Source organism: Physella acuta, unplaced genomic scaffold (assembly GCF_028476545.2).
Source record: "Physella acuta isolate Inbredline_101_S28 unplaced genomic scaffold, ASM2847654v3 ptg000760l, whole genome shotgun sequence".
NCBI lineage: Eukaryota > Metazoa > Mollusca > Gastropoda > Physidae > Physella > Physella acuta.
In genome coordinates, this window is record NW_026732278.1 from 1 (window position 1) to 22,681 (window position 22,681).

Consider the following 22,681-nt stretch of genomic DNA (forward strand, 5'->3'; position numbering starts at 1 on the left):
CAATTTAATAAAAATGGTATTATTTTCTTCTTTTTAGTGCATTTATAAAAGCTTGTAATTATAAACGTTTTTATGTAGTTATTATTTGCCTTGGTGTCACCCCAAATCGTGTCACCCGGTGCAGTCCGCCCCCGCCCCTCGCTACACCTCTGGGTAGGCTATATGATGAAATGCAAGAAGTAAAAGAGAGATGGCAGATGATGTGTAAACTTAATATTTTTAAAACTTAAGACATTCTCATTAGTAGCACAAACTAGATCTATTTATCATACGATTTAAGTATAACTAGTACTAAAAAGTCGCCGTGACTATCTTTTTTTTTAAAAAGTAGATAAGAAAAATCTGTTCATTGTATAAATGTAGTAGAGTGAAGTTCCCCTTTCGAACCTGATGGTCCATGGGGCAAGTGAAGTAGAGTTCTCCTGCTTCAGTGTCCATGTGAAGGGATAGTGTGGTCAGCACTATGCCCAGCTACCTTTACTTTCCCTAAAGTGTGTTAGGTTAGAACTGTCCAACATGACTGAAGCTTTAGAACTGTCCAACATGACTGAAGTTTTAGAACTGTCCAACATGACTGGATCTTTAGAACTGTCCAACATGACTGGAGCTTTAGAACTGTCTTACATGACTGGAGCTTTAGAAACTGTCCAACATGACTGAAGCTTTAGAACTGTCCAACATGACTGAAGCTCTAGAAATGTCCAACATGACTGGAGCTTTAGAACTGTCCAACATGACTGAAGCTCTAGAAAAGTCCAACATGACTGGGAGCTTTAGAACTGTCTTACATGACTGGAGCTTTAGAACTGTCCAACATGACTGAAGCTCTAGAACTGTCCAACATGACTGAAGCTTTAGAACTGTCCAACATGACTGAAGCTCTAGAACTGTCCAACATGACTTAAGCTTTAGAACTGTCCAACATGACTGAAGCTCTAGAACTGTCCAACATGACTGAAGCTCTAGAAACTGTCCAACATGACTTAAGCTTTAGAACTGTCCAACATGACTGAAGCTTTAGAACGGTCCTTACATGACTGGAGCTTTAGAACTGTCCAACATGACTGAAGCTCTAGAACTGTCCAACATGACTGGATCTTTAGAACTGTCCAACATGACTGAAGCTCAAGAACTGTCCAACGTGACTGGATCTTTAGAACTGTCCAACATGACTGAAGCTTTAGAACTGTCCAACATGACTGGAGCTTTAGAACTGTCCAACATGACTGGAGCTTTAGAACTGTCCAACATGACTTAAGCTTTAGAACTATCCAACATGACTGGAGCTCTAGAAATGTCCAACATGACTTAAGCTTTAGAACTGTCCAACATGACTGAAGCTCTAGAAATGTCCAACATGACTGAAGCTCTAGAACTGTTCAACATGACTGAAGCTCTAGAACTGTCCAACATGACTGGAGCTTTAGAACTGTCCAACATGACTGGAGCTTTAGAACTGTCCAACATGACTGAAGCTTTAGAACTGTCCAACATGACTGAAGCTTTAGAACGGTCTTACATGACTGGAGCTTTAGAACTGCCCAACATGACTGAAGCTTTAGAACTGTCCAACATGACTGAAGCTCTAGAACTGCCCAACATGACTGGAGCTTTAGAACTGTCCAACATGACTGAAAGCTCTAGAACTATCTTACATGACTGGAGCCAATGGTCGCAATGTCGGGCGTCATTCGGTGCGGCTCTTCATGGTGTCACCATCCCTCCCCCGGTGATAACTTTAGTCTGTGTAAACTTATTAGTAGCGATGAAATATATGGTCGGTTATCAATACATTATCTGGATCTAGCATTGGTTTTTTCTATGGTTATCAGGTTAACGGCTTGGCAGAGGCGTAGCGACCCTTCCCGGCGCCCGGGAAGCACTTTGTCTCTTAGTTGGTATTCCAATGTGGCACCCCCCCCCCCCGACAAACTTTTAATTTGGCGCACCCCCCCCCCCCCTCCCCAATTTATTTTTTATATTTATAACGCAAAACTGCAGCTAAAATTAGCTTTTAATTTTTTTTCAACCTATTTTGGCGCCCCCTAGGGTCGGCGCAATGAGATATGTACCCCCGGCCCCCCGCTACGCCTCTGCGGCCTGGTGTTCCACCCCCCCCCCCCCTCCCTTACGCATACACGCGTACACTTGTCTGGATCGTCAATTAGCACTTCGAGAATATTTAACTTTAATTAGAGCTTTAAAGTCGCAGTACAATTAACTGATATGACTTTACATATGGAAGGGATTTTTGTGCTTTACACTTATTAACAATTTTTTACAAACTTAGTTTTCCATAGGGTCAATTCCGTTCCTACATATTCCATTAAACATAACTGACTGGAACCACACTGACATCTTTCTTATCTTCTTATCAGGATTTTATCTTTGGTCCATACTTCAAAGATCACGGTCTATGTGATTAAAAAATAGTTGGTTGTGATTATAACTGGTGTTTAACCGAGCCTAGTCTCAGACGAAATAATCAAATAACAAGATGAGAATCTCGCTGATTGTGTGCGCTCTGTTTTCTCTTGCTGCGGTTGTGCTTGGTTCGCCAAGAGCAACTGGCTGTGATTATAACGGGGTCCACTATGAGGTAGGTACAATAATACATAGCACCACAGACACAGTGTAGTTGATTAGGACATCAAAATACAGTTTCATGCTAGTAGACTAAGTAGCCTCCTTAACGGTATAGAGTTGAGCGAACCATTTCTTTTAGCTTTAAAAAAACGCCACGACCAATTGATGTAATAGACCTTCGATAGAAAAAAAAAATTATACCTTATGTCGTATGGTTAAATTAATTAGCGCGCGATTACAATTAATTAGATCTGTAAGTTTGACTTGTCATAATTAACGCTCTACTAACTCTTGAACTAAATCAGCATCTTATCTCCCTTTATTATGTTTTCCTCGCCGCCAGGAAGGGCAGAGTTTCTCGTCTTCTCCCTGTGAGTTCTGTCGATGTTCTGCTGGTCACGCCATGTGTGCTATAATGGACTGCGCCTTCCCGATGTGTGCTAGCTACACAACACCACCTGGAGCTTGCTGCCCCGTGTGCTCAGTGAGTTGGCTTTAAAATTTAAAAACATACGCGTGGGAGGTTTTGTACTGTTGTCTAAAATAATTAATTTTAGAAGTTGTGGCCTATTGTATTTTTTGTCCAAAACCTTCAAACCACCATCAATAACAACCAATGGCGTCGCTAGCCTCTGATTACAACACCAAAGCCACATGAGAAATAGGAAACAAGACACAGACCATCTTATCGATCACCTCACGTTGGAGGCTAACGTTGCATATGCAGTTTCTTCCAGACATCTTTTCGGTGGGGGTTGAGCCCCCCCCCCCCCTCCCGAACGGAATATAATTTATATAGAAAATATACACTTTTACCAGTGTCTGACCCCCCCCCCCCACCCCGGAAAATTTCAACTGCCCCCCCCCACCCCTGAGAAAAAAGTCTGAAAGAAACACTGCGTATATGCGATTATTTATATGGACACATTTGTTATGACACACTTTCTATTGACACATTTGTAATGACACATTTTATATGGAAATAACTGTAATGACACGCTTTTTTCTATGAACATACAGTTGTAAGGACACATTTTATATGGACACAGTTGTAATGACACATTTTATATGAAAATAACTGTAATGACACACTATTTCTATTGTCATAGTTGTAATGATACATTTTATATGGACACAGTTGTGATGTTTTGTTTTCTACCCTCAGAGCATCCTCACTGGGCCGCTAGAAGTTCTGTAAGAGCACCTCTACGTGTGATACTAAAACCAAGTGGAACATCCCATTCACAAGCCTATACAGTACTAACACCAGAATAAAAGGGTTAATGTTATTTTCTTCCTTCATTTATTCAAAATGTAAACACTGCAAAATTCAAGTACTATTTTTAGTTTGTTTTTTTGTTAAAGAGTGCAACATGAAGAACAAAATCTGCGCAGAAGACCAAATTACAGCGAAGATATCATGTTTTTAAATGCATGGACTATAAAAATCTAAGTTAATCTTCATTCACGAGCTACTGATAGTGTTTTAAAAGATGATTATATTCAATAACAAAAGGAAAGATAGCAAGAATTAGTAAGTGTCGCTCGCATTCACATGATAGTCGGATACGGGCTCTATAAGGGGGAGAGTTATGTCAGCGTTAGGTCTGCCGATCGGGATTTAAATCTAAAGTAAATAGTTTAGCCGTGCTGGGTGTCGACGTAGTTGAGGACGAAATTAATGGAAATTTAAATTGGTGTAGGCTGCGATTCGATTCCGTGGTCATGTATAAACAGTGTTTCTTCGCCCCCCCCCCCCCCGAACGAAATGGAATTTATATAGAAAATATATACTTTTAACATTGTCGCCCCCCCCCCCTTCCGGAAATTTAAAGCCCCCCCCCCCCTCCCCAGGAGAAAAGAGTCTGGAAGAAACACTGGGTCTAAAAACAATCGTGAATACAAAGCTGCTTACTTTTGTTACCTTGAAACAAAATCGCTGAATAACTAAATAAGTGGATCAAATTTGGGTAACACGATTCGACACATCCACAGACAGACGATGTTATCAAAACAAAAGTTTATTAAATAAAAGCGGTGCTCGCGCAAAATGTATTGGGGGAAAAAAATGTTAAGAGCGACCAACGCATTTATTTTTATTATTTTAGCTAAAAGGGTTTATGCTTATTATTGTGTTTTTTTATTGCATTTCAAAGTTTGTAAGTACAAAATGCTTTTATACGTGTTTTTTTTTATTCTGCTTGTTCGATGGCTGTAACCTGCATTTTACTAGCGCATGTGTATTCTGTTTATTTGCGCTCGGGTTTCTTTCAGACATTTTCTCAAGGAGAAATGTCTGAAAGAAACTGCGCTTTGCTCCCTGGCCTTTGAGAAGGAAAAAATGGACGCCATGATTAAAGAACAGACAATGTGCCTGACTTTTTCAAACATTTTTGTGAGAAATATTAGCTAACAGAACAAAGCTCTAATAGTGGGGAAAAAATCAAATGTCTTAAAAATGTGATGCTGACTTTGACCTTACCGATAAGCTCTAGTAGTACTGCTAATCATGGATAGGCTATATGAGAAAGCAAGAGAAATGGTAGATGATGTGTAAACTTAACATTTTTAAAACTAAAGACAATCTCATTAGTAAGCACAAACTCGATCTATTTATCATTAGATTTAAGTATAACTAGTACTAAAGAACTAACATGACTGAAGCTTTAGAACTGTCCAACACGACAGCAGCCTTATAACTGTCTTACTTGACTGAAGCCAACGGAGTCACAAGGTCAGACGTCATTCGGTGCGGCTCTTCATCAGTGTTTCTTCCAGACTTTTTTCTCTGGGGGTGCACTTGAAATTTTCGGGGGGGGGCGGACTGTCAAAAGTATATATTTTCTATATAAATTCCATTTCGTTCGGGGGGGGGGGGCGGTAGACTTTCTTCGGGGGGAGGCAGTGCCCCCCCCCCCCCCCCGAAGAGATGCCTGGAAGAAACTCTGCTGTTCATGGTGTCACCACCACTCCCCCGGTGATAGCTTTAGTCTGTGTAAACTTCATAGTAACGATGTTAATCTATGGTCGGTTATCAATACAGCTGGATCTAGTATTGATTTCTCTATAGTTAGCATGTTTACGTTCTGGTGTTACACCCCCCCCCCCCCCACACACACACACTTCTCTGGATCGTCAATTAACATTTCAAAGAATTTTTAACTTTAATTAGAGCTTTAAAGTCACAGTTCATTAACTGATATGACTTAACATATGGAAGGGATTTTTGTGCTTTACACTTATTAACAATTTTATTACAAACTTAGTTTTCAATATGGCCAATTCCGTTCTTATATATTCCATTAAACATTACTGGTACCACACCGACATCCTTCTTATCTTCTCATCAGGTTTTTATCTTTGGTACATACTTTAAAGATCACGATCTATGTCTGAGATAAAAATAAAAATAATTGGTTGTGATTAAAGCTGGTGTCTAGCCGAGCCAAGTCTCAGACGAAATAATCAAATAACAAGATGAGAATCTCGCTGATTGTGTGCGCTCTGTTTTCTCTTGCTGCGGTTGTGCATGGTTCGCCAAGAGCAACTGGCTGTGATTATAACGGGGTCCACTATGAGGTAGGTACAATACGCAGCACCACAGACACAGTGTAGTTGAATAATGCATTTACATCAACTTTCATGCCAATATGTTAAGTAGCCTAACAAACGGTTTATATGGGGGGGGGGGGGGAGATTAATAGATCGGGTACCACCCGGTGTGGCACTAAAGTGTCACCCCCACCCCAACCACGCTTTTCTGTGTAGTTATTTAAATAGTAGGGTATAATTTATTTTCTACTATTTAGTGCATTATTACATAAAAGCTTGTTATTAAAACGTTTTTTATGAATTTTTTTCCAGTACTTTAAATGTTTGAAACATTTACAATAGACTTGCATGACTAAAAACCATGCGCACCTAATGAACGTGATGACGCGTGTCTAATAGCGCGGAATAGTTTGACGAGACAGCCTACTAATTTGGACACAATTTTGGTTAATTCATAAAAATAATAATTAGGCAACCAATAAGGTCATATTTAATGTCATGATTGATTGTCTTCATGTCTAGACCCACGTACCAACTACGAACCGTATCTGTCAGTTAGAAATACCTGCAATTTCGCTCGGGCGTTTCTATCTAGACAGACTGACGACAGCAGTGGCGTAGCCAGGATCGTCTCAAGGGGGGGGGGGGTTTCCAATTTTTACCCGGGGACAAACTTTCGATTTGCACCCCCCCCCCCTCAAACTTTCGATTTGCACCCCCCTCAAACTTTCGATTTGCATCCCCCCCCTCAAACTTTCGATTTGCACCCCCTCAAACTTTCGATTTGCACCCCCCCCCCCCTCAAACTTTCGATTTACACCCCCTCATACTTTATATATCTATACCGAGGGGTCTATGGGAAGGGGGATTATGACCCCCCTAACCCCCCTCCTGCCTACGCCACTGGACGACAGACAGAGGAAGTTAGTTAAATAAAATTTCATTAAAAAAACGTTTTAATAACAAGCTTTTATGTAATAATGCACTAAAAAGGAGAAAATAAATTTTACACTACTATTTAAATAACTATGAAGATAAGCGTGGATCACATTAGTATCTATTGGATACTTTATCTAATGTTTAAGAAGAGACCCCTCAAAATCAGGGGCCCTGGCTGCAGCCCTCTCAGCCCCCCCCTATTAGTTCGCTACTGGGCGCAGGTTTATCTACACTACCAACGAGACACCACAGGGCATGCTGTAAGCGTCATTTTACGCTGATTACCCATCGGCGGCGGCCCAATTGTCAGGGGCGTTGCGGGGAGCAACAGGTTACATTACTGTGACGGATTTAGTCATTGAATGTAGTAGCAAGACTTAACCCTAGAATAGTGTGCACATTTAAACAACTCTAGGGGCCAAACTGCTCATATGTGATGCGCTCCAGATGACACTGCCGCCGGTGGATTCAAGTAGAAGCCCTATCCGGGGCACACAATAAGCGGATCCCAGGTGCAAAGATGACCATCTTATCTGTTTTTAATCTCTTGCTCGCCGCCAGGAAGGGCAGAGCTTCAAGTCTGGTCCTTGTGTTTTCTGTGGATGTTCTGGTGGTCACGTCATATGTTCTGTAATGGACTGTGCCTTACCGGCGTGTGTTAGCTATAGGCCACCTGGAGCTTGCTGCCCCGTGTGCTCAGTGAGTTGGCTTTAAAATTTAAAAACATTCGTATGGGAGGTTTTGTACTGTTGTCTAAACATTAGTTTTTTTTTAAAGAAAAGCTGTGGTCTTTTGTGTTGTTGCATATAACTTTGAAAAAAAAAGTGTGACTCGCCAAAACCTTCACACCACCATCAATAATAACACCAAAGCCACATGAGAAATAAAAAGCAACACACAGGCCTTCCTATCGATCACGTGACATTGCATATGAGATTATTTCAATGGACAGATTTGTAATGACAAACTTTTTATTGACACAGTTGTAACTTGTTGTTTTCTACCCTCAGCGCATCCTCACGGCGCTAGAAACTCCATAAGAACACCTGTACGTGCGATACTAAAACCAAGCGGAACATCACCAAAAGACAAAACACTTATTATGTATTTTAAGTATGCTGCAATTTTATTGCATAATCAAACATTTTTTTTTTTAAAATGTAGCTAACAACTAACAATATTAACTTTTTCAAGAAGACAAATTTGTTGCAGTCACAAACTTGTTCTATACTATAAACAAAACTGATTCCCTTGCAATAGTCCCATAGTGTTACTATACAGATTCAGACAAGTTAAATAAAATTTTGATTTTGTAAGAAATGCAAATTGAGTATAAAAAAAAACAACATATATATTAAAAATGCATAAAAAGTATGCAAAGATTCAAATGAATAAAAAAATTAGCACCATAGTATTATGTCATTTATCTTCAAATGTCACAAGCCAACAACTCTAGAAAAACAACATCAATGAACTGATCATGTTTTCCCCAAACTTTTACACTTGTTGAAGCAATAAAATGACACCATTCCCCAAGTCAATGTGCCATAAACATTACTCCCTTGTGACACTGGTCTAACAGCTTCAGCTTTGCTAGGTAAAAGACTAGACTTCACATCTACAATAACACTGGCCTTAACTCAAACATCAGTTAGCTGGCCAAACTTCACATCTACAATAACACTGGCCTTAGCTCGAACATCAGTTAGCTGGCCAAACTTCACATCTAAAAGACAGTTTTATTTAAAAAGTCACCACTTGTAAATAATCTGGCAGAGGCACAACTCAGAAATCTGGACATGACAAGATCTTAAATAATAGATAGATAAAAAAAAGCCCTATAGGCCCAAAGTATTTTAGGAACACTTTCTACTGATGTGTGGGCTGCTTTGGTTGACTGACATCAAATTTTCTACTGTTGTGTGGGCTGCTTTGGTTGACTGATCAAATTTTCTACTGATGTGTGGGCTGCTTTGGTTGACTGGCATCAAATTTTCTACTGATGTGTGGGCTGCTCTGGTTGACTGACATCAAATTTTCTACTGATGTGTGGGCTGCTTTGGTTGACTGATCAAATTTTCTACTGATGTGTGGGCTGCTTTGGTTGACTGATTAAATTTTCTACTGATGTGTGGGCTGCTTTGGTTGACTGACATCAAATTTTCTACTGTTGTGTGGGCTGCTTTGGTTGGCTGATCAAATTTTCTACTGATGTGTTTACTGGCTGACTTTAAAGCTCCTGGTGCTTTATATCAGATTTCTGGGAATCCTCAACAACCCTGAGAATCCTGTGGGCCTGGTAGATAAAATGTGGGCATGATTAGAATATCAAGATATGCAGTTGTTTTTTTTACAGTGATGCTAGTTTTTGGATTTAGTGAATTGAAAAAAACATTGTTTTAAAATTTTTTAAATATTTTTTTCAAATTAACCATGAAAATATAAAAATGCTGATTGTTTTGGTATAACTTGAAAGTTGTGGTAGTGCTGCAGTAGCCTGTGTTACAATGGTGCTACCAGAATGTAGCATACCTGAGTATGAGCCAGCTCCTTGTAGCGTGAGTTGAGAGTAAACCAGAGAGCAAGGGCACACCGCTGGCCACTCTTGACAGCCTTGACACCATGGAACTCTCCTGCATTGAAAGCAACAAGGCGTCCACATTTGGATTTCAAGGAGACCTGAAACAGACATACTAGATCACATTTATATGGACTCACTTGAATGATTCTTATACTGAACTACTTATGAATGTAATTTTCTTACCACAAACTAGGCAAAGTCTAAAACATAACGTGTAACAATGTTGCTATTCACAAAAGCATACAATCATTTACCTGTTCTGATTTGTTGGCATGAGCAAAAAAGAACTCTCCTCCTTCAAAGTCTGCATTTAAGTACAGCAAGGCACTGGAAGCAAGCAAATAACTTGATATAAATGTCTGATCAACGATGAAATTAGTAAAACAATTTACATAAACATAATTTTAAAATATCTGAATCTATATTGTATGATTCCTTTAAATTTCATGTGTAGATGAAGTTCATGATAAATGTAGCATGATTTATTTAGGCTGATTTATAATTGGAGATCATGATAGGGTTTTCTGTGACCAAATTAAAATTTGTGACAAGGTTTACCTGTAATCTCTTTGGGTGAAAGCTGGGAAGCCTTTAGTGCATGAGCCATCCTCGTTAAGATTGCAGTTATCAGCATGGACTGGGTGACTCAAATCTTCTCTAGGAAAGCTGGGGTCTGAGACAAAAAAAAAACAAATTGGGTAGGATCTTTAAGATCATGCTGAATGGACAAGTCATGTCTATTAAGAGCAATAGTAGGTTTAAAATTTAACAATCAGCCTGACTAGTGTAGTAACATGTGCTGGGCTATTTTTCTATACACCACTGTCTATAACAAACTGTGGTGACAGAGTTGGATTTAGCCAATACTAGTGTGGGTTTAGAAGGGAAAGCTATCAGCTTCATAAAGGAAAACTATCAGGTTCTTGTAGGGGAACTGCAGTTTCTAAAAGGGAGACTACCTGTTTAATAAAAAAAATATAAAGAAGTGCAGTAAAGTAAAAATATTCTTTGGGACTTGAAAGAGTTGATCTGTTTTTGTGACCTCCCATACAGAAGTACAGTATATATTTTTTTAATGCGATAAAAATTGTGCCCCATCAGACATTCATCAGCTTACCTTTAATGGCAGTTCTACAAACTAAATGAGTGTAATCAAAAAACAGTGGCTTGGTAAGGTTGAAATATTTTTCTACAAACAGCCTAGACTTTTCACTCAGTTCAAGAAATGTACGGAGACCATAGCTTGATATAATGCCGTCATTAGTTAGCTGAGGAATTGTCAAAATTACAATTAAATAAAGCAACTTTTAAGAGTAACTAAAAGCTATTTACTTGCACTTCTGAATAGATATAAACGTTATCATATTTTAGGTTACAAAGTAAAAATTTATTAAATAAGCATTGCATAAAGTTCTGTTTTTATATTAATCTGAGAAATAAAACTATCAAAACATAACACACAATACAAAGACTTTTTTTGTTTCTACATGAAAAATAGCATGCTTAAAAAATGCACTTACTAAAAAAGCATTTATAAAAAAATTTCTACTCTTTTGGGAAATAAGCCAATTAATATAAATGTTCAAATGCATTGGTTTCTGTTATAAGCATTTAGCAGGAGTAAGTTATTATTATGTAGCGTAAGGTAATCTATCAAGGAAATATTAGGTTGGAAGAAAGAGACAACAGGCACAGTAAATTTTTTTAAAAAAGCTCTTCTTTAGTTGTAGTTTTTAATTCTAATCAAAATACCAAAGAAAAGATAGAAAGTTCAACATCTGAATGTTGAAAGATAAAGCCAACAGTTAAATTTAGTTTTGTCAACACAGGGTTAGTTCCCTTAGTACCCAATACAAACCTTAGCTGCTCTATAAACAGTTATTCCTTGGTACAACTCATGTTCTGTGTGAGGGGAGATGAAGGAGGGTTTGGAGGCCAGGTGCAGGTACCCATCACCAAGTAGTGAAATACTCTAAAGTAACATATATTAAAAAGCAAGCCAAATAAGATATACATGAATTAAAATTATAGATAGGATTTCTTGGAGAAATGTTGTTTAACTTACCTGGAAGATGATCATTAACTCAGGCTATTTATTAGAATTTGGAGTTACAAAATTTGAGTTAAACTGATAACTTAAATTCAACCTTTATGGCTTTATGGTTTTACTGATGAAATTCTTTATCAAGAAACAGTACCAAATCTAGTGAAAAAATCATGTCTGTGATTTCAAACAGTTCAAAAGCTAGATCTTGAATTTTTAAAAGGAAACAGGCTTGATTGCAATATATTAAGGCACAATATATTATTATACAAATTATCAATTTATTGTATCAGATTAATATTAACAACTTATTATTTTAAAAGTATGTAATGAGGAGTTGGGGGAAGGGATGTATATTGATAACATTATGGCAAAATGTTGCTAATTCAATGGGGTAGAAAGGGTGTTTGATAGAATATGGTATATCCTCTACAATAAACTCACTTTTTTATAGCTAGTAATTTTTGTGTGTGCTAATGTAACAAAATGCCTTGCAAATAAAATTATTTAAAAGAAAACAATTCCTGCATGAATTTAAACTACAAATTTGATTTGGCAAATGTACTTGAGTCATGGTTTTTAAATTTATTTAAATAATAATCAAGCAAGTCAAGTCTTCAGTTGTGTTCAAATGTCACTTTTAGCAAAAGAGAATATTAAAGACCAGTTCAAAGGTAAATTTGGTAGTTAAATTAATAGATGGATAGAAATATTGGATCAGCTTAATTCAATGATGGCAGAACAACAGAAAAAAAAATAGAGATAGTTGTTCGATTAAAAATCATGATACAAGTGTTTTAAGTCAAAAGCCATTTGCCTGTCAAAATTTGACAAAATAAAACATAAGACTACATAAACAAATAACTAGATGTATTTCATTATATTTAAGAAATTTGCTAGTTGCATAAATCTGGAAAAAAAACAATTTTAAAGAAGAAATACCCAAATAATCACAAAAATGTGTCCTCTATTTGTGATTTTACAATTTAAAAGTAGATACAAATTTAAACAATTAGTAAAAATTAACAACAAACATTGAATGAAACCATAACAGAGAATTTGCAATGCCAATTTGTGTGTTGGGTCTTTATAATTAAAAACAGTTGTGCACATTTCATATTTAAGATTGTATTATGTCAAAGCTACTGTATAATTTAATTAAAAACACAACTATTGCATATACTTGCTATTTTAAATTAATCTTGCATTATTTAAAGTATGTTTTTAGATGAAATATGAGATTGCAAATTATAAAATATGTAAATGACAGAATAAGATTAACTTAACATAAAATGAGCATGAATATACATTCATTAGTTTTAAGTACAAACTTTTAGATTTTTAAAAATAATTATTAAAAGTGATATAGATGAGTCCTATAATTATATGTTTATATTTAACCAATGATCAAACTTAAATCTTACTGTGATCGATTCAATTAAAATTCAGTTAACTAGCAGATATACACAATCCCTCAACCAAAGCTTACAAAATACCACCTGCTAACTTTTGCCCATTTCATGGAATAAGCAGACAACTACCATATATTGATGCTCCACTAACTGAGTCACAAGGCTACAAAAAAGGAGAAGCGACCAAAAAATACTGTGTGCAAAATATTTAGCCATGTAGAAAAATACCTTCGACAACCTGCTAAGTTCAAGACCTGTGAAAAGTTCATTAACAGTATGAGGTGACTTTTTGCCATGGTAACCATCACCAGCTTTACCAAGTTCCTGTAAAACGGCATGCAGCATTGAAGAATTAAACACACAACCCATCCATTACAGTAAAACCCCTGATTTCAGAATGTGGGAAAGACTTTCTTTGAATAAAAAACAAATGTGAATTTTTCTTCTAAAAAGTAGTTTTTTTAAAAACTACTTTCCTATTTATCTCTGAAGTTTCTAATGCATTCTTGTATTAGTCTCTTTAAGAGAAGCCAGATGCTACCCTAATCTTTCATCCAGAAACAAATAATTTCATATTGTTACTGGAAATTAACTGCATTTTATAAAGAGTTCAACAAAAGAATAAAATGTTATGTCAACTTACCAGGGCAACATTTCTCAAAGTACTGCACTGCTCTTCTGTGGCCATTTCATCCACCACAACTCTTTCTTTTCCTTTCAAATCAGTACCATTCATAGCAACCTTTACACCTACAATAAAAATAGTTTAAATGTGCTATAGCAATCTGTATTACATTTCAGGTTATTTAAAAACACTTGTAAAAGTTTGGATTTGTTAAGTTTTAAGGTCAGTGTTATGGAGCCATACTTTTTAAAACTTTAATATAATGGACAGTTTTATTGTTATTGTTAATGTTTTTTCAGTAATGGTATTTAAATGTTTAAAGAAAAAATGCTCTGTACTTTCCTAGTTAAAAGGCTATTTATAAATACCTTGCTCATAAAATTTTGTCAACACTTCCTTAGCACTTATGTTTGTTTTGATGTATCTCAGCTCATCAATATTTCTCAACAAATTTACAGTACCCTTAACATCTGCACCATGCGGAGGTTGGGGTTTGAACCTGAATTAGAAAAGTAATTTGACACAAGATTAACATTAGGAACAACATTGTACCAAGACATTTTAATTATCTACATGTAAGTGATGATATTACTTTATACGATAATGGCATAAAACAACATAGATACAATTAAATCAGATCTTGAAATTAATAAACAGCAAGTTTAGAGAGAAACTTTAAAAAAAAAACTAGATATGAATAAAGCCAATTAATTAGACCTTGTGATTAGTGCACATCTCTGAACATCTGAATCCGGTATCTTCAAAGTGTGTCGATCATTGGAGTTAAAACCTATTGTTCTACCACATTTAACACCAAAAGAATTCTGAAATAATGAATTATGGAACCATTTAGCTACTGACATTATATTTCAATTATCATTTTTATTTTTTAATAAAGCTATACAAACTTGGTAATAAATTAAAGACCAGCTATAAATTTAGAAAAATCAATGTGTTTATGAGTTATTGTGGTTCTTACATATATCATTTCACATTTATAAAGTAACTGGTCAGAACAGCTAACATAAGAACTAAGTAAGATTTCCAACAGAATTCTTTGCAAGCTTCTAGTTTGTAAAAAATAGCATAGAAGTTAAACTTATAAGAATGATAAATGTTTTTTTAACTCACATCAACTCTCTGTTTTTCATTCAAAAACTGAAAATCTCCATCTTCAACAGCATTAAGATAGGTGATAGTCCTGTCAAAAATTGTTTGCAGTCAAAAACAAGCACAATGACAGAATTTTTGGGGATTAAAAGTTTCTATAATGCTATTTAAGTATTTTAAGCCTTAAGATGAACCTAGCTACTTAAGCTGTTGTTTAAGCCATTTTAAAATAAACCTACGTATAGGAATCTGAAGAAAGTTTATCTGGCATAGAGTCAAACTGAATACATGAACCATCTTCCTGTGGGTAGCAGTTTTTAACAAGTCCAGGATCTACAAATATTTGAAACATAACCTGAGTTACAAGCATTTCAAACATAACCTGTGTTACGTGATTTGAATACATAAACCACTTTTAATTAAAATATTAAAATTTTAAAATTTGTTAATTAATATTGACAGTTTAACATATCAACAATGATTGTATAAAATCTGAACTGACCCTTGGGTTTTTGCCAGCATACAATGGAAATGTTATTAAAATAAAAAGGATTATATGAGCCTAGATATCTATGTAAGTACTCTTGTATGGACTCAGAAGATCTAATCATAAGTCGAAGAGTTGATTCTAATTCTTCGTTTGGATCATCTTTCAATAACTGGAAAAAAATGTGCTCTCAATTTAGTTGTTTTTTAAATTCAAATTTTCACAGCATATTTATTTAATTATAATTAAAAATAAACTATTGGTACAGCCAAGTTAAACTAACATAAAAAATATTGCTAACCCACCTTCTGAGCTCTTTTAAAATCAAATGTTTGGGGTCCTGAAGTCTGTTCTTTCATATCCTACAATCAATAAATTGGGGGATAAATGTATGTGTATAATAGAATCTTTTTGAGCACGCTCTTCAATATTGCAGTCACTAATTTATCTTTTTCTGTCAAAAATATATTAAATTTTAAACAGAGAAGTATTTCTTGATATTTTGTCATTTTAAAAGCTAAAAAATGTAAACAAAATAATCTTATTGATTACCAAAATAACCTATATCTTCTACAGCACATTCTATACAAGAAATTGTTCAGCTTATTCCCCATTATTTATTACATTAAAAACTCAAAATAGTATGTTTTAAGCTTACTAGACTCTATGTAAAATTGAACCAACATTTCAGAGAATTTAGACAGAAGCTACATGTTTATGAGAAGTAAGTTTAATTAAAAACCACGTTACTAACAATAAATGTTCTTTGTGCAAATCTTAGTGATGACAAAAGTATTACCAGAAAAGGTAGTCTTACTTTAACGAAGGAAAGAAGCTGTTCACATTGCTCTGCTTTAATAATTCCATCCACCACAACTCTTTCTTGTCTGTTCAAGTCAGTTAATGTTGCTACCAAATGCACCCCTATCTGCTCATACCATGCCAACCAGTTGTCACTAGCATCTGAAACTTGCTCAGCTTTGGGAGTGGCTTCAGGCTCTTCCTTGACCATCTATAATTTTCAAGCAGATTCATACAGTTGAAAAAATATATAATAAAATTAAAAACAAACTGAACAACATTGTACATCTACTTAAAAAAGTAACTAGGTTTGAAATTACAGAAATTATTTACAAACAAAAATAAAAAAACGCATTACACTTTTATCTGGCCACATATAATTTTTGTTGATATTATCCATTATTTCCTGCATTTCTTTCCTCCTAGCCAAATATTCTGCAGCATCCTGTAACAAATATGGAGTGTTTTATTTATTGTTTTCTTGAGTATAATAAGTTTTTATTATAACTTTCTAGTTAATATATTATAAAGACCTAATAAGAATATCTTAAGAGTTTTATGATTTAATTTTTTTTTTTAATAAAAATAAAATTATACTTTACAAGTGTAAAAACATTTAGATAACCTCTCTAGGAACAAAATCCTTGTCAGTGTATCCTAACTTTTCTTTCAGCATCTTTTTATTCTCCAACATCACCTTGTGTGTAGAGTTAAATAGCAAGAAGGTAGCTGTTGCAGCAACTGATTTTTCCAGATTTTTTACTGAAAGATTCAAGAGTTAAATCTGTTCCAAAAAAAATTGTACAACGCAAAAAATCAACAATCTGAGCTGTTGAGGAAGCTATTAACTAGCAGTGTCAATTCAATACCATCAATTAATTCAGTATTATGTTGCATGTTTAATCAGGTATAAACATTATAATAGATTTTTATTAGGTGTAAAATGTATCTCAGCAGGGACCAGAAGGTAAACGATAAAAGTAATTATAAAAAAAACAAAAATTCTAGTTCAACTTAGGTAGTGCCAAAGTAATAAAGGTGGTCTTGTGTTCTAGCAATTATTCAGGTCATCCCCCAATGCTATGGGAGGTTAAAATAACAGATAAAGAAAAAAATCCTGGTGGAAACAAACAGATCAAAGTGGCTTGTCACATTCTGCTCTGGCATGCTAGTGTAAGCATAGGCAAGCATTGCTCAAGTGATTAATGCTAAAGTATGGGAAGCAGCTCTGGCTAAACCCAGGCTCATAGGTCAAGAAAATCAAAATACACTACCCCCTTACTCTTAGCCTCTATTTTATTTAATGGACAATCATTTTTGGTAGTGACTGAAAACATAACTAAAGTTATTTTTTTAGATTTAATTTGGGTAAAGTAATCATTTGCTCAACATAAAAGATGAACATTCTGCATTTTGAATTAAAGTGTGTTTCCATAAAAATCTGGAGTATAATATTTGCAAAACTCAACATTTCAATTATAAACAAACAAGTCAAAGTCAGAAACATCTACTGAAAGCAGTTAAAAATAATTAATTATGATAAAAATTAATTTGGTATTATTTTGTGTTACCTTTATAGTAGCCAAATTGTAGGTAATGATACATATCACGAAGGAAGAATGGAATAGGATCAGAAAAAACAATGCTTAGCTTCTCCTCACACCTAAGTTGGCAGTTTAAAATGTTGATTATCCAATCTGTGGATATAGCCAATTTAATATATAACCCCTACTTAGTGTAACATAAACAATTTTTCCAATTGTCATAGTTTAGTAACAAGTAGATCAGGAATATACACTTTTACCATTGACTACACTTGATGTGACGTTATTAACAAGTCGATTGATAAAACTTGCCTGCTACTTCAGTTTTGAATTCAGTTCCCTGCCATTTACTCTGTGCTTCACATTCAACTTGACAACGTTCATTCTCCTTCCAGTACTCTTCTAAAGCTGATTCAATTAGATCAATTGTAGCCTGCCACTGCTCTGCTTTATACGCCATTAAAGCTCGAATATAATTTTCCTATTTAAAAGAATTACAATATAGAAACTCAAAAAAAAAAGCCAATAAACAAAGAAAATTTTTAAAAGGCAACTAATCCAAACCAATATACTTTTTGCTTATACATGCTTACTTTGTAAGGCTTCATCTCCAAATCAATAAAATCTTGTTCTGCAACCTTGACTTGGTCCCTGTAGTAGATGATATTATGTTTTGTATCTTCATCATCAGGATTAGCCAGAAGAAAAGTATAGGCTGCAGAAGCTGCCTGAGTAAATCTGTCCAGCTGGAATAAATAAATTGCTAGTTTTTAAACAACATACATGATTTTTAAAATAATCCTAGAAAGAATGCAGATCTGGAATTATACTGTCAGTACCAGAGCAAAGAGTATAGACAAAAACAAAAATTTAACAATCTTTGTTACACATTTATTTGGTCTTAGAATCACAAAAACACTTAAGCTAGGCCACTACAAAAAAGAACAATCCTACTTTGGTTATTTATAGATTTTAATTTCTGAGTACACTCCCTTGACTATCAATGCATAATTATAGCTATAAATAACTTACTGTAACTATTTCACCAATAAAATATTAATAGCTAATGGTTGAAGTCTTTAAATTAAAATATATTTTTTACACACTAAATATTATACTATAATAATTTAATCTGAATATTATGGATTTATTTTTCTATAAAAGATTTAATTTAAAGCCAATTTTTCAAATAAAAATATTGTGAAAAATACTAGATCTAGCCCTGGGATGCTTTAGTTAGATCTATAATTTTTTAAAAGCAAATGGTTTGTTACATTTTATTGTTTTAGTTTATACTAATTTTATATAACAAATAAATAAAGTAAATCCATTTACAAATAAGTTAAATTTACAGTTATCACAGTAGTATTTCTTTGTTAAAAATATTATTGACCTATTCTGCATGAACTTAAGCTAATACATACAAAATTGAATATCTTAATCTGAAAATTACACTTGGCTTAATGTTAAACCATCCATGGTGGCAAGGGGGTCACCATCAGTGTATCTAGTTTTTATTAGTACAGCATTTACAGTGGTTGGGATAGATGGACTCCTGGGTGTCACCTAACCTAGACTAGAGACACCACCGCACATAAATGATATATAGGGCCAACTGCCCAATAATGTGTAATATCTGAAAAACTATTAGTATTGGGTCAGTGCAAAAGATGCCAGAAAAATATGTATTTTATTCATTTTTAGCTTTAAAAATCTGCATAAAAATTAGCGTTTTTAAAAGCAAGCAATTTGGTATATTTTCATATTCATGCTTCAGCCTACCTTATATAGACAAAATTGTAAATACATGTATGGTTTTCTTTTTTCGAATAAGCTTTCAAGCTTTTCTGTCACTTTAGGGTGTGTAGTAAGTGACTCATCTGTACATCTTCTAAAACAATCTGATGCTTTTAAAAAACTTGCATAGACAGAAAAGTCAACAAATTTTGAAGTTATATTAGTCAGCTTTGATGATCTGATACCCTTACTACAATCTAATCTGCAATCTGATAAAACTCTCTTGAAATTATTGTAGTCTTTTATGGCTCTTTCCATTTTACTTGCACAAGAATACCACAAATGGTCATTATAAGCTTTAACGCCATCTTGATATAACTGATCAAATGTGGCATTTATTTCTGTCAAAAGCTTAAAAACTTCGTTCTTATTTGCAGTGATGCCTTGATCTATCTGTTCACTTTCTTGGTTATGATCGGTTGGTACAACGATTACGTCGTCGGTTTGACCGTACCCTGTATTAGCAGAATATGCATCGCCGTCAGCCCAATGAACAAATAAAACGAAAATTATTAATTTCATCAAAATGAAAATATGCGTAAGTTGGTTCCGTGGCATATTGTAGTTTGACGATATATCTACAATTTTTATCCAAAATTAAGCTCATTAAAGATGAAAAAAAAAAGGAAATAATGTTTTAAATAAATATTATTTAATTCAGATCTCTATCATAATTTTGCTTGGCTTGCTAGTCTTAGCAGTACAACTAAGCACGTACACAAAATGTATTATCCTAACTTCAACATTGAAGTTGAAGAGTTCTTATGCGATTTCTTGAGGCCACCCTGGTCTAAATTTAGCGTAGGTCTAGCGTAGGTAGTAGTTCCCATGAGGTGCGGCGAAGTGCTTTAGCCTTAGCCGCTTAGCGGGGGCGATATTACACATCTATCTATAGAGATCTATATATAATTCTCTTCTTGGAGACGATAGAAAACACCAAGCCGTAAGCGCGCCTAGCAGCCCCCTCCTTTTCTCTCTAGGCACATCCCTACCACCCCCACCCCAACATGGTCTGGTGAGCTGTGGTTCACGCTAAATGTTTACAATCGTATAGTCGGGTTTAGTGACGGCTATTTGGGGCAGATAATTTAGTTTGAAACTATTTTAAACTTAGGGGAGGTAACTAAGAGGAGGCTGCTTTCACTGGGGGGGGGGGGGGGTAGGGTAGGGGTTGGGGGAAAGGAGGGTGGGGGTTATCGTCCTTAACGACCTACTGATAGTGTTTTAAAGCAAATATTTTCAGTGGCAGCATTGGTACTGTCGAATTCTCAAATTAAGAATTACTGTAAAGTAGAAAATAAAACAACTAAATAGCGGCATATGGTACTTTTACCCCCCCCCCCCCCCCGAAAATTTAGAAAAAAAGTCTGGAAGAAACACTGACATTACGCCGCGGGTCGGCTAGTATTACTTATTAGCCTTGGGTTCAAATGGTGGCAGCAGCAGAGGCGTAGCGACCCTACCCGGCGCCCGGGGACGAACTTTTCGATTTGCACCCCCCCCCCCTCAAACTTTCGATTTGCACCCCCCCCCCCCCTCGAGATTTTGATTTGCACCCCCCCCCTCAAACTTTCAATTTGCACCCCCTCAACCTTTCAATTTATTTTTCCAACCCATTTTGGCGCCCCCTAAGCTCGGCGCCCAGGGACATATGTCCCCCCCCGCCCCCCCTCACTACGCTACTGGGCAGCAGTAGCGTAGCTGGGAGGTGTGTGTGGGGGGGGGGCAATATTGGGAGGAAAAAATGTAAAAGCTCATTTCAAGCTGCAATAATTTCTTTAAATTTAAGAAAATAAATGCTTCAAACGCCGATTCAAACTGTTTTCAGCCTTTGGCTTTATTGAGTAATAGTAAAACAAACACCCTAAAGAAGCAGTGACCAGTAAAACAGCTTATTTTTTCCGAGATGGTGGGGGGGGGGGGCTAACCTAAATCGGAAGGATTTATTGGGGATTGATGAGTAGATAAATCTGTTAACACTTCAAAAGAAACCAATTGTATTAATGTAGGCTATATTTTAATAATTTATCCAGCCACTGTTGGAAATGACGCGCCTAGTTCTTTGTAGTTAAGATGTTTCTCACAGCTTCAATGTGCGAGATCAGAGACTTTTACTTTATTGCAATTCCTATTGCCTGGATCCATTATTTTAGAGTAAAGAAAAAAATTCCCAGTGTGTTCCACATCAGCAAAAGGAATTGACGTTCTAGAAAGAAGGATCTGTCCGATGGGGTATGGGGGAGGGGGGGGGGGGTTGTCCATAAAAACGCTCCCGTGTGTGGGGGGGGGGGGAGGGTCCGGGCGTTTGTAATGGTGTATGACACAGAGGAGGGAGGAAATAATTTGGAATCTTTAAGAGTAAATTATTTAGCTGTTTCAGAATTTTCTTTAATTCCAACAGGTCTCATAGAATGATTTTAAAATGTGGTTTTAAAATGTCAGCATTAATATAGACTAGCAATAGTAGGTAATAATATATAAACAAGAGATCTAATTGAAAGCTGTTTTCGGCTAAATCTCCTAAGCTGGCAAAGTTAACAGTAAAAACTACTCAAACTCGCTATATAACTTATTTGGTTATATCCCTTCGTTAAAGGGAACCTGTTCGATCGCTGGATTTTAAATTTTAAAGAAAACAAGTTAATAAAAAGTCTAGTGACAATTTAAGCGCAATTTCCTTAATTAATTTTTTGTGACCGAACGAAAGGATATTTTTGAAAACTTTCTTCGGCAATATTGTTCTAAATTATGGCAGAAATCGATTGGTAAATGTATCAAGTCGCTAAGTGGTCTGGTTGCCGAGATATGGGCCAAAAACTGCATTTTTCGAGTTTTTTTGGCTTTTCCGGGAAATCCAGGAAGGAATTCCGGGAATTTTTTTGGCCCACAATCATCCTCGGAACTTGCTTAACATATTTGCTTTGGAACTAGTCCTCGATATAGCTTCGTTGAGGAGGAGATACGACTTAATGTGACGTCATTTATGGACGACCCCTATTTCTCTAGATCTATATCTAGATCTATTTACAATTAAATACTGATCGAATTATTTAATTTAACTTTTAAAAAATGTTATGCTTGTTTGTATAAAGATAAGATTGTTATTTAATTTAAAGGAACTCTAGATCTAAGAATCTAGATCTTAGATCTGAGCACTCAGATATTTTTATTTTGTTTTACCTAAAAATAAACAATTACAGTTT

At 35.5% G+C, this 22,681-nt stretch overlaps 3 protein-coding genes across 6 annotated transcripts; 2 read left to right on the forward strand and 1 right to left on the reverse strand.

Moving 5' to 3' along the window:
• The first annotated feature begins 2,424 nt into the window (after positions 1-2,424).
• LOC131950421 (von Willebrand factor C domain-containing protein 2-like) lies at positions 2,425-3,875 on the forward strand. Its single transcript, XM_059312560.1, has 3 exons — positions 2,425-2,599; positions 2,930-3,070; positions 3,752-3,875. Exons 1-3 carry the CDS (start codon positions 2,498-2,500, stop codon positions 3,782-3,784), a joined length of 276 nt encoding a protein of 91 aa, XP_059168543.1. The 5' UTR covers positions 2,425-2,497; the 3' UTR covers positions 3,785-3,875.
• A 2,100-nt stretch (positions 3,876-5,975) lies between these two features.
• On the forward strand, positions 5,976-8,486 carry LOC131950402 (von Willebrand factor C domain-containing protein 2-like). The gene is made up of 3 exons (XM_059312527.1): positions 5,976-6,165; positions 7,639-7,776; positions 8,088-8,486. Exons 1-3 carry the CDS (start codon positions 6,064-6,066, stop codon positions 8,115-8,117), a joined length of 270 nt encoding a protein of 89 aa, XP_059168510.1. The 5' UTR covers positions 5,976-6,063; the 3' UTR covers positions 8,118-8,486.
• Positions 8,487-8,617: 131 nt separating this feature from the next.
• LOC131950398 (prolyl 3-hydroxylase 1) lies at positions 8,618-22,677 on the reverse strand. Of its 4 annotated transcripts, none has more exons than XM_059312517.1 (21): positions 22,659-22,677; positions 18,275-18,427; positions 17,994-18,162; positions 17,709-17,834; positions 16,763-16,899; positions 16,496-16,582; positions 16,154-16,348; positions 15,642-15,698; positions 15,352-15,508; positions 15,089-15,182; positions 14,871-14,940; positions 14,457-14,563; positions 14,108-14,238; positions 13,758-13,864; positions 13,343-13,438; positions 11,517-11,630; positions 10,776-10,926; positions 10,217-10,331; positions 9,913-9,985; positions 9,610-9,756; positions 8,618-9,373 (listed from the first exon to the last, which is right to left on the reverse strand). In XM_059312517.1, the coding sequence occupies exons 2-21, from the start codon at positions 18,287-18,289 to the stop codon at positions 9,308-9,310; spliced, it is 2,214 nt and encodes a 737-aa protein (XP_059168500.1). In that variant the 5' UTR covers positions 18,290-18,427; positions 22,659-22,677; the 3' UTR covers positions 8,618-9,307. The 4 variants fall into 4 exon arrangements, with proteins under 4 accessions (XP_059168500.1, XP_059168497.1, XP_059168498.1 ...); XM_059312514.1 differs by lacking the exon at positions 22,659-22,677 and adding an exon at positions 19,464-20,206; XM_059312515.1 differs by lacking the exons at positions 13,343-13,438; positions 22,659-22,677 and adding an exon at positions 19,464-20,206.
• Positions 22,678-22,681: the final 4 nt, after the last annotated feature.

Excerpts from the sequence above, each read along its gene's own strand:
- LOC131950402 (XM_059312527.1), top strand. The coding sequence starts at position 6,064 with ATGAGAATCTCGCTGATTGTGTGCGCTCTGTTTTCTCTTGCTGCGGTT. Across the intron at positions 6,166-7,638 it reads ATAACGGGGTCCACTATGAG|GAAGGGCAGAGCTTCAAGTC; the intron begins GTAGGTACAATA and ends GCTCGCCGCCAG. Across the intron at positions 7,777-8,087 it reads CTTGCTGCCCCGTGTGCTCA|CGCATCCTCACGGCGCTAGA; the intron begins GTGAGTTGGCTT and ends TTCTACCCTCAG.
- LOC131950421 (XM_059312560.1), top strand. The coding sequence starts at position 2,498 with ATGAGAATCTCGCTGATTGTGTGCGCTCTGTTTTCTCTTGCTGCGGTT. Across the intron at positions 2,600-2,929 it reads ATAACGGGGTCCACTATGAG|GAAGGGCAGAGTTTCTCGTC; the intron begins GTAGGTACAATA and ends CCTCGCCGCCAG. Across the intron at positions 3,071-3,751 it reads CTTGCTGCCCCGTGTGCTCA|AGCATCCTCACTGGGCCGCT; the intron begins GTGAGTTGGCTT and ends TTCTACCCTCAG.
- LOC131950398 (XM_059312514.1), bottom strand. The coding sequence starts at position 20,036 with ATGCCACGGAACCAACTTACGCATATTTTCATTTTGATGAAATTAATA. Across the intron at positions 18,163-18,274 it reads TGGAGATGAAGCCTTACAAA|GAAAATTATATTCGAGCTTT; the intron begins GTAAGCATGTAT and ends TCTTTTAAATAG. Across the intron at positions 10,927-11,516 it reads CTGTTTATAGAGCAGCTAAG|CTAACTAATGACGGCATTAT; the intron begins GTTTGTATTGGG and ends ACAATTCCTCAG.